At 44.9% G+C, this 10,305-nt stretch overlaps 1 protein-coding gene across 1 annotated transcript in view; it reads left to right on the top strand.

The window, feature by feature from the left end:
* SLC5A12 (solute carrier family 5 (sodium/monocarboxylate cotransporter), member 12) overlaps positions 1 to 8,806 on the top strand; it is a 15,587-nt gene extending 6,781 nt beyond the window's left edge. Inside the window, exons 6-15 of the mRNA XM_009886308.1 lie at positions 626 to 766; positions 2,211 to 2,340; positions 2,685 to 2,773; positions 4,039 to 4,151; positions 5,270 to 5,337; positions 5,689 to 5,775; positions 6,448 to 6,626; positions 6,826 to 6,929; positions 7,129 to 7,250; positions 8,648 to 8,806. Coding sequence (XP_009884610.1) covers positions 626 to 766; positions 2,211 to 2,340; positions 2,685 to 2,773; positions 4,039 to 4,151; positions 5,270 to 5,337; positions 5,689 to 5,775; positions 6,448 to 6,626; positions 6,826 to 6,929; positions 7,129 to 7,250; positions 8,648 to 8,806 — 1,192 coding nt within the window. The remainder of the gene's footprint in view (positions 1 to 625; positions 767 to 2,210; positions 2,341 to 2,684; positions 2,774 to 4,038; positions 4,152 to 5,269; positions 5,338 to 5,688; positions 5,776 to 6,447; positions 6,627 to 6,825; positions 6,930 to 7,128; positions 7,251 to 8,647) is intronic.
* The last annotated feature ends 1,499 nt before the right edge of the window (positions 8,807 to 10,305 follow it).

The following is a 10,305-nucleotide window of genomic DNA, read 5'->3' as shown; positions in this document are numbered from 1 at the left end:
TGAAAGGGAATTTTGCCATTTTCCTTTGTGCAACTACAAACGCAGCCCAATTATTCCTTCCAATTGCACATATCTTTCATTTCCTATTCATAAATAGCAGCTAGCAATGGTGCCCCAATGCACCAGGACAGCAATGCAACCTTCATTTGGTGGCTTGTGGCCTTGACTAAAAAGTTCATTGGTCAAGGCAAGTCACCGACAGAATCTAGCAGCAAAGTCAAAAGATCTGTATCAAGATTAGCAAAATTGCAAAGATAGCAGATGCAAGACAGAAAGATGTACTTGTACTGGTTAAAATTACCGAGTAATGAAATTTCATTGTTTAAAAAAAAATAAAAATGATAACACTGGAGCTGAAGCAATTTCTTGTAAAGGAAATAACACATCATGATGATGTAACTAAGAGTTTGGAGGATTTTGAGAGTTTAGTAAGTGGCTTTGTTCCTTGCAGAGGACGGGGTCTTGGGCAGGATGGCTTGCGGGTCCGTTGCTGTAATATGACACAGATCTGAAATCTGAGCATAAAAAGCCTTATAAACATGATTTATCTCCATTAATTGGTCCTTTGACCAATAAATGCGTGTTTAAATAAGTGAACTGAATTGCTTCTCCTTCCCTTTTCTAGCTTTGACGTTGATCCTTTGAGGCGACATACTTTTTGGACAATTGTTATTGGGGGAACATTTACGTGGTTAGGGATCTATGGAGTTAATCAGTCCACAATACAGAGATGCATTTCTTGCAAGTCGGAAAAGCACGCTAAACTGTAAGTTACCCATCGTTAACCTATTCTAGCAATCAAATATACTGACGTGGAGTTATACTAACAGTTTGTCAGTTATATTAAATAAATATCAGGATCCCATTGGTGGTAGGAAGCTGATTTTGCCCTGATAGTCTTACTTCCTCTGGCCCTAAATGACATAGATAAACACAGAAATAAAACCAGGTAGTTATCTACCTCTTGCAGTTTATTAATTTGGGGTCAGGCTGCCGAATCTATCCTGGGAAGCAGAACATGGAAAAGACGCCCAAAATAGAAGTTGGCCCATCTATGGATTTATTAGAAAAATGTATTTGGTGGAATTGTATTTACATTTATTGTATTAAATGTGGTTATTGATTTAATGGGGCACTATAGTACAGGTCATGATCTAAATAAAACCTATGTGTTATTAAAATTCAAAACTAGAAGAAGAATAATTAGAATCAATGGCAATGAACCATGAGAAACTTCACAATATAGACACAAAGGTCTCCAGCCTGCTACCTTCCTTGAATTCAGCATTAGTATGCGCATGGCTAGACACACGTTTTGCTAAACAAGCAGGTTTCTTCACATGCCTAGTGCTAATTGCTTACCTACTTGGCTAAAGCATAAAGGTGTTTGTTTTTGGTTTTTTTTTTTTTTTTTTTTACTTCTTCAAACAGTTATCTTTTTTGCTAGCCGCAATCATACTGATTTTTCTTAAAGTCATGACAGACTATATGAATTTATCCTGTTGAAGTTCAGTCTCTGAAAAACGTTTGGAAGTCACGACAGCGAGAACATTGGTAGTAACAAGTCCTGGAAGACCTTTGGGTCCCAGTAGCACAGCTCTGAACCGGCCCGAGCGAGAGACCTTGCGTAAGGTGATGCCCAAACATGATGTAGGCTCTACAAAGCCTGGCAGCTCTCGGGAACCACGGCGTTACTGAACCGCAGCCGCACAACCTGCCCAGTGGATGCCCTCACCCACATCCATCTCGTGCACTAGTCAAAAAACCCGACCAAAGGTGTTCCTTTGCAATGGCAGCACTGCAGCCACGACAGCATCCATGCAGAGTGCTACTCTGCCTGGCTGAACAGGAGACCAGCAGCAACAACTCCCAACAGACAAAAATCTGCTCTTACAGGGGACAAAAGGGACAGACCCAACACTCAGTCCAGCCCGTTCTGCCGATGAGTTACTGGCGTCTTCCAGCTGCAGAGAGCTACCCAGAACCTTTATCATTGCATAAAGAGGCTGTATTTTTCCATTTTTTTTTTTAAAGCAGTATTACATACAATTTCTTACCCTGACAACGCCTTTAAGAAATTATATATCTAGCTTTGAATTGCATAGCTAGCTCTGATTAAGGTGTCTCCCTAAAAAGTTAGAAATAGCTTACTTTTAACAGCTTCCCTACATCTGCCTTCTATTAAACAGCATTTCTTTCCTTTGTTCTAGCGCACTTTACCTGAATTTATTGGGACTTTGGACAGTCCTGGCGTGTGCAGTGTTTTGTGGTTTGGTGATGTACTCTCATTACAAGAGCTGTGACCCTTGGACTGCCGATTTCATTTCGGCACCTGATCAGGTAGAGATACCCACTATTATAATTAAGAGCTGCTTTGGGCCCAGACATAGCACATACAGAGACAGTTTAAGTTTTGTGGGATGCTTTACGTCCTTTCACCACTCAGCACTAAGGTGGTTACTGAGCCAGGACTAGAATGTATCTATTCCGGCACTCCTGCAGTACCAAACCGATTGACCGATTCTGCCAAACAACATCCCTTTAGCTCAAAATCTGACATCCCTTGTTAGTTGGAATTAAAACCCATCATTTAGCAACATGCTCAGAAGCAGCTACTTCTCCTCCCTTACCCAGGAAAATTTTAACTAATTGCACGCGTCAATCATGTGCTCCTTCTACCCCAGCTCATGCCGTATTTTGTTATGGATATATTTTCCTCGATGCCAGGAGTCCCGGGACTGTTCGTCGCCTGCGCATTCAGTGGAACACTAAGGTCTGTGAGTCTGAAATTACATTTTAGCTGCATACAATTGATTTCTTGAGGACCCAGAAGGAGGTCAAGACCTGAAACGCTAAGACAAGCCCAGCGGTTTTCCTTAGCACATTCTATAAGCAGCAGTCATGCTTTGCTGAATTACATTATAGTTAAGCCAAAGCCTAGCTCCAATTCTCCAGTATCTTTTTTTTTTATCCCAAAATGTTGGAACAACATTATCAATACAGGCAAAAGAGTAGAAAAACTGAGCTCAGCTTCCTGAAATACCTTTGGAGCTCCTCATGATGACATTGCCTTTACCTAACCTGACTGCAGCAATATCCTAATTAGGGGCAGAGATCTTCTCAGCAAGCCTGTCTGCACATGGAACAGAGTTAGAGTAGGAAAAGAGGTGTCTGCACAGTGAAGTTTTAGAAACTGTGTTCTCCAGGGGGGTGCTGCATGTTATTGTAGTCTCTATCCTCTATAGACCAAACACCAATACTTCACAGGGCGTAAAAAAGAAAGAAGAATCAAGTTCACAGTGCCATTATTCAAACGTCACAGAGTCAATCTCCTACAGGCTGTTTTTAAAGATTCCTATCTGTAGAAAAATCAAGAGAAAGCTATCAAAACAGGGGGAAAAAACCCAACCAAAACAAGAAACCCCAACCCTATAGAAAAGAAAAGCCCGGCATAAAAGGCACCAGCTGCTCCTGGCAGGAGACTTAGAGAACCGAGTTAGGGGCACCGAGTACCAAATACAGTGCTGGAGGTATTGCCACTGCCATATTCTCACAAAAAAAACACAACAAAAAAAACCCCAACACCTCCCCTACAAAGATAGCATTTGCCAAACACCTCACTAAAAGTGCAAGTATTCCTATTCCATATTTTTCAGTTAGGACAGAAAATAGAACAGACGTTTTGTGGAAGAACAGTGTATCGCTATTGGTCACTGCACATCTTTTGACTTAGAAGGGAGTAGTACCTTTATTCTGGAACATGTCTAGATTTCCATGGCCTTTGGAGCTCGGTAGACTGCAGGGTCAGTCAGGATGAGCTTGCACCTTGCTCTGTGCCAGCGTGGAGCAGGGCCCTCAGCAATCGCAGAAGGGACAGACACCTCACCAGCAACCGCATCATACGTGAAAAATACTCTTCAAGAACTGTACATTTGCTAGCATTAATGCTGAACAAGAGGCTCTAAACAATTACTCATACAACTTGATTTCAGACTACATTGCTTCCTATTTCCTTCACATTCTTCTCCCTTTCTACAGCACAGTAGCTGCCAGCATCAACGCTTTAGCAACTGTTACCTTTGAAGACTTGGTCAAGAAAGGTTTCCCGAACCTCTCTGAGAAGATGAGCACGTGGATCAGCAAAGGCTTATGTAGGTACCCCGGATGGGATCCATTGGTTTGACAGCAAAGGTGTCCATCCCCCCCAGTTCCTATCACGACAGGAGAAAATAGGGCAGCATTTTGTATACTCAGAGCCTCGAGAGTCTCGGACTCTCAGTTGGCTCTGAGAGCAGTTCTGTGAGCAGCCGAGAGCGCTGTCTGCTGACGCTACTTCAGAAACACACTTGTGCTTCGGAAACCTCCACAGGAGCACAACCCTCTATAAACTCTCAGGAGGAACGTTAGCATGATACTTCAGTAAAACTAAGCCCACGCACTACTCAAAACCCTTCAAAAAGTTTTGTCTACTGAAAATTCTGGGGAACACTCTGGATTATCTTTGCAATACAGAAAGAATATCAATGTAGTTCTTACATTAACTTTTTATAAGTATTGTAATAATATCATAACCCTTTACTCATCTTTGTAAAGGTGTGCCAGCACAGAAGATGAGTTTTGGTTGGCATTCCTCAAGACTGCTACCTACAGAGTTTTGTCTAGCGTAAAGTTAAAACTGGTGTCAAAGGGAGAAAGCCATGTTGTTTATCATTGCTCGATTCATTCGTTAGATTATTTCAAAAGCGTTATTTAAAGGCAACAGAAACATTAACCCGCCTGGACGCCGTCCTGTGCAACCTGCTGTAGGTAACCTTGCTCTGGCGGGGGGGTTGGACTAGATGATCTCCAGAGGTCCCTTCCAACCCTGACCATGCTGTGATTCCTACATGAGACATTACTTATAAATTAATTTCATCTCTAAGTGGAAGCTGTGGCTGCCCCATCCCTGGTGGTGTTCAAGGCCAGGTTGGACAGGGCTTTGAGCAACCTGGTCTGGTGGGAGGTGTCCCTGCCCAGCGCAGGGGGGTTGGAACTAGATGAACTTTAAGGTCTCTTCCAACCTAAACCATTCTATGATTCTATAAGAAAAAGCAACCGACCAAAAACCCAGCAAGACCTCACACAAGATGCTGCTAAGCACTTAATGGTCTGCTTTAAACATCAAAGCCCAAAGTGCAAATTTCTCCACGCTGCCCAGTTGCTTCGGACACCAGGTGAATGAGAAATTATCCACACTATTAACCAGCACCAACAACCTGATCTTTTCCAGGTATATTATACGGCGTCCTGTGCACTTCAATGGCTGCAGCGGCGTCGCTGCTGGGAGGAGTTGTGCAGGTATCTCGTGGTTCAGAAATGCAGCGAACCGACCGTGAATGAACAGAAATGCAACAAACTGAATAATGCTGACATCCCTGGGGACTGCCAGATTACCTGAACAATTTCTGCAGACACTGCGGAGAGGAATAACTAGGCAAAAAAAAAAAATATCCTAAATCCCTCCACTCCGTCACTATTTACTCACTGCTGGGAAACAATACTGAGCGCGATTCTTTAATTGCGGACTGAAATCACTGTTGGTCCCTTTTCCCCCACCATTTCCCTCTGAAAATTACAGATCGAAACCAGAACCGCGCGCGCTCCCTCCAGCTGCTGCACTGAGCTCCTGTCTCTTCTCTGCGTCCACAGGCTTCCCTCTCCATCCACGGGATGTGCGGGGGGCCCATGCTGGGATTATTTACCCTGGGAATTGTGTTTCCTTGTGCTAACTGGAAGGTAAGGGGAAAAAAAAAACCAAACAAACCAAACCCTTCTCTAAAAGAAAATCTCTCGGTGTTGTTTGGTTAAGAGTCCACCTTGTTTGGTTTTTTTAGGTTTAGTCTCTGGGCTGCTTTTCAGATTTAGAGCCTGAGGAGTCCAGGATCTGTTTTTCGGTCCCTTTCCACTTTCAGAATTTATCCCATTTAAATTTAACTCTACCCAACTGTGGAATAATCAGTGATTAGATCCACATGAGCAGTTTTTAAAAAATTATTTTTATTTCCAAGTTTCTTCTCTTTCATTAAAAAGAAAAATAAATATTCAATACTTGCCCCAGCCTATGTTCACCTTGGGATGCACAGAATGATTTCAACTGCTCTGCCTTCGTTAGCTCAGGCAAACCACGACTTGAGTTCATTTCATATTGCCCCATGAGTGGTTCCACCACATTTACCCAGAAGTAAAACACAACTCTGTATTGTAGTTTTGATCATTGCATTTTTGCCTCAACTCTTATTACCAGAGGGCAATAAATCGCCGCGTTTTATACCTCGGTCGAGAGAAAGCAGAAGCGACTTACACTGATGGAGACTGTAACCAGCCATCACCTCTTCCTTCCTAATTCACGTTCGCAGAGAAGCACTTCCCACGCATCATCTCTAACGTTATCTTTCCATACCTGCCCAGGGTGCTACCGGAGGCCTCTTAGCTGGGATCACCTTAGCTTTTTGGGCCGGTACGGGCTCTTTCATTTACCCTGCACCACCGACAAAGTCTATTCCTCTGCCACTGTTGACCCTCAACTGCACACTGGCCAACAGCACCGAGGCGCTGACGACAGCAGCTCCCACGGCCACCCCAGACAGGTATCTTCCCCTATCCTTACCGCATTGGGTTGTGTTTCAGCACGGCGTGTCTGGGGTACAGCTGGTAAGCGGGCCGGGAGCACCGAGCATCCGCCTCCTGTGGCACGAGCTGTGTTTTGCCAGTGCGGTCAAGAGATGACGTGAACATACCCATCGGTCATCTCTACCTGCTTCTTTCCCCTTTGTCCCCTCTCCCCAGGCCTTTGCTGGCAGACACCTGGTACTCCCTGTCCTACCTCTACTTCAGCGCCATCGGCTGTCTCGGCTGTGCCGTCACCGGGCTGTTGATCAGCTTTATGACAGGTTGGTGGTCTATATCTATAAACACTTTTGCATTTAATAATCTGATTCAGCTGTTGAAAGAGCTCTAAAAAAGCCCAGCAACGGGCTCGTGAGGGACAGGGTCAGGAGAGGGTGGTAGGCTCCCATCCCGCTCACCTCATGCTCTGAGGCTCCCACCTGGCTTTCTGTAGACTTATGTGTCATTATTTTCTTCTTGCAGGACCAAGTAAAGGAGAAGATATCCCACCCGTGTTAATTAAGCCGGTCTGCAACCTCTTTTGCTTCTGGTCCGAAAGACTCCGAGCTTGCCTCTGGTGCGGCGTGCGGCACGACAGCCCGGAGGTGAGTACCTGCACCCGTGGGCTCAGCGCTGCCGCGGACCAGGAGCGGTGGGTGAATGTCCCATGGGGAGCAGACCAGCTTTCCACCATCACTTTTTAAAGTTACACAAGGGATGTTGCATAGGCACCACGGGCTGGGAATGAGATCAGCCCAACCCCCCTACTCAGCGTTAGTCAGTAATAAGTTACCAATTTCCCCTGTTCACACAGCACATGGGGACTTGGGGTCTGTGGAGGCAAACAGCCCTCGGGATGGCCAGCAGCCCATGAAATGGGGAATGACCCCCCTCTCCCTGCTCCGCCAGCCGAGCTGGGACAAAACTGCACTTTACGCCCCAGAGAGGAACTCAGGGAGATACTGCCTCCTCCCACCCAGCACAGAGAGAAAAGCATTAGTACTCACATGTCCACAAAGCTCTCCTGCTGCTGCCATCCCCACCTCCAGACCCAGCAGAACTTCTCTCCTGCCCAGCACCACCTCCTCCTCCTCCATAGAAATAGGACCAGCCCTTCCCCAGGTGTCTCAGGTCTTCATAGCTCGTTAACAACCCACGAAGAACGAGCACCTCGTTTTCTTGCAGTGTTGCAACCCTTTGCAGAGAAACAGCATTGCTCCATCTTAGCAGAACCTGTTAAGTTTGGAAAAGGGACGTAAAGGAATACATATGTTTTCATCTCCTTTGAGGTGCTCTACAGGTTCCCTTAAATCTTGAAAGCAATCTGTCAGCCGCAAGGCTCACAGAACGTGGCGATAAGGGAGAAGCTGTGCCCCCACCCACCTTTGACATTAAAGTTGATGGTTTAATTTGGAGAGCAGCTGTGGCTCTAGATTTGCTTCAGCTGTTTCACTTGGCTTGTAGGTGTTCGACACAGACTTCATCTAGAACTTTCCTGAAGAAAAAAAATCATCTCAGTAAAAGCAGTAAAAAAATCAAATAATTCACATACACATTTATTGCCTGTATTTGCTTAAAGTGTAGAATAACAACATGAATCGGGTAGTTGCAATGTGAAACCACTGAGGCAAACACAGGCCAGACAAAAAACCAATCCACCAACATGCAAATGAAAAACTAAACTTAAGTGATTGGGCGTGCGCTGAGGGCACATTCCAAGACTTTTACACGAACAGAGTTGTGAGAAGTGATTTTTGTTGCTTTTGCCAAAGACTTTCTGGGTGGGGAATGAGAAAATCAGTGGTTTTATATGGAGGGGCCACACACTAAAAAGTGCCCGTTTGTGGGTCTGAGGGTGATTTCACTTAGTGAAGTAACTCCTCAGGTTTATAAGAAAGGATGTCAAAATCTCAAAATGCAACAAGATACACTTTAAGCAAAGGAAAAAAGCCGTGAATACAGGTGTCACACTGCTAGGGCATGTTCTTCCTTTTTTTTTCAGGTGGACTTTGAAAAGAATCTGCCGAGAGTTGTTGCAAATAAAACTGGAACAGACGACACCTCCAAGAATAGTATCAACAGAGAAAACAAACGCCAGTTCCCTGGTTACAATCCTGAGGAAAAATCCTATACTAACATGAGCAGAGAATCTCGCCTCTAGAAGCTGAGGGACAAGGGACTTTTAATCAAACTTTATTTCTCCAGCTTCGGAAACGAAGAGCTCTTTTTATCGCAGCTTGTAGATGACCAAGAGGGAACAATGGCTCTCTATAGCAATAAAGGCCAGATTTTTATTTATGAATTTCGTGACAGAAACGGGAAATCGTCGGACAAGGGGGTTTTGGAAGCACCGCTGTTTCAAAAGAAATGTTTCATGAATCCTGTCGTGGAATCTTCTGCTTGGAAGTAGCCGCGACACGTCTCTATCACGCGCTCTGTTCAGTAACTGCTCATTGAAGGGAAACGTGCAAAGGTGAACTTGAGAGAGAGGGAGACTTGGGAGAAGTTCCGGAGGTCTCTCACTAAGGTGAGACTGCGAAGGGCCCCCTGAGGGAGGGGAGAGGCGGGAGGTCAGGCTGAGCCCGTTCCTGGGTATCGCAAAAAGCCTCCTCACAGGAACATTGTGTAGACCAGACCGGCCTTTTGGTGACTGAGTTAATCATGTTTGCTTCCTCCATGGAACTAAGATTTCTTTGTAATGTCTTATTGTAAAACTTACAGAAGAGAGGAACAAATTTTACTTTGAATTCAGGAGTGTTCTTTATCCGCGTTAATCTTGGAAAGACTTCCTCTCAGCTCGAAAAGGTCCATCTGCTGCCTTTATGCAATAGAGAAAATAAAATGACATTTGGTGATGATGCCTCCTAATTGATAATACGTGATGAACTTTGAAAAAAGACACATAATTAGGCAAAACAATCTGTCTGTTAAAATGCCTTGGAAGAAGGTACCTAGTCCACCAAGTGCCCTGTTTCACGGAAACACATTTCCTCTAAAACTTGCCTGTTGTAAAACAAACTCAGCTGACCACCCCTCACCTTCATAAACTTCTGGATGCAGTTTTTTGGATAAACGTATTTGTTTTTAAACAAAACTCACAATTGAATGAAACAGATTGAATGAAAATATCAAAGAGCACTCAGTTATAGACCCAGCTGACGTTTAGCTGATACTGCTTTGAAGAGCCCAGCTATTGCTTTTGCTTTGTCAGCAACCATCTTTACAGTGTAGACCTTGGTCACCCTGGGCCTTGAAGTTACGTCCCCTGTCTGTGTTCATGCCCTACCCCTGGGAAGGGTCATAGAATCATAGAATGGTTTGGGTTGGAAGGGACCTTGAAGACCATCGAGTTCCAACCCCCCTGCCCTGGGCAGGTACACCTCCCACCAGACCAGGTTGCTCCAAGCCCCGTCCAACCTGGCCTTGAACACCTCCAGGGATGGGGCAGCCACAGCTTCTCTGGGAATCCCGTGCCAGGGTCTCACCACCCTCACAGTGAAGAATTTCTTCCTAATGTCTAACCTAAATCTCCCCTCTTCCAGTTTGAAGCCATTCCCCCTCGTCCTATCACTACACACTCTTGTAAAAAGTCCCTCCCCAGCTCTCCTGTACGCCCCCTTCAAATGCTGGAGCGTTGCTACAAGGTCTCCCAGGACATTC

The sequence above is a fragment of the Charadrius vociferus genome, unplaced genomic scaffold, assembly GCF_000708025.1.
Source record: "Charadrius vociferus isolate BGI_N301 unplaced genomic scaffold, ASM70802v2 scaffold115, whole genome shotgun sequence".
Classification (NCBI taxonomy): Eukaryota; Metazoa; Chordata; class Aves; order Charadriiformes; family Charadriidae; genus Charadrius; species Charadrius vociferus.
The sequence above is the reverse complement of the archived record's forward strand: the minus strand, read 5'-3'. Positions and strand labels throughout refer to the sequence as shown.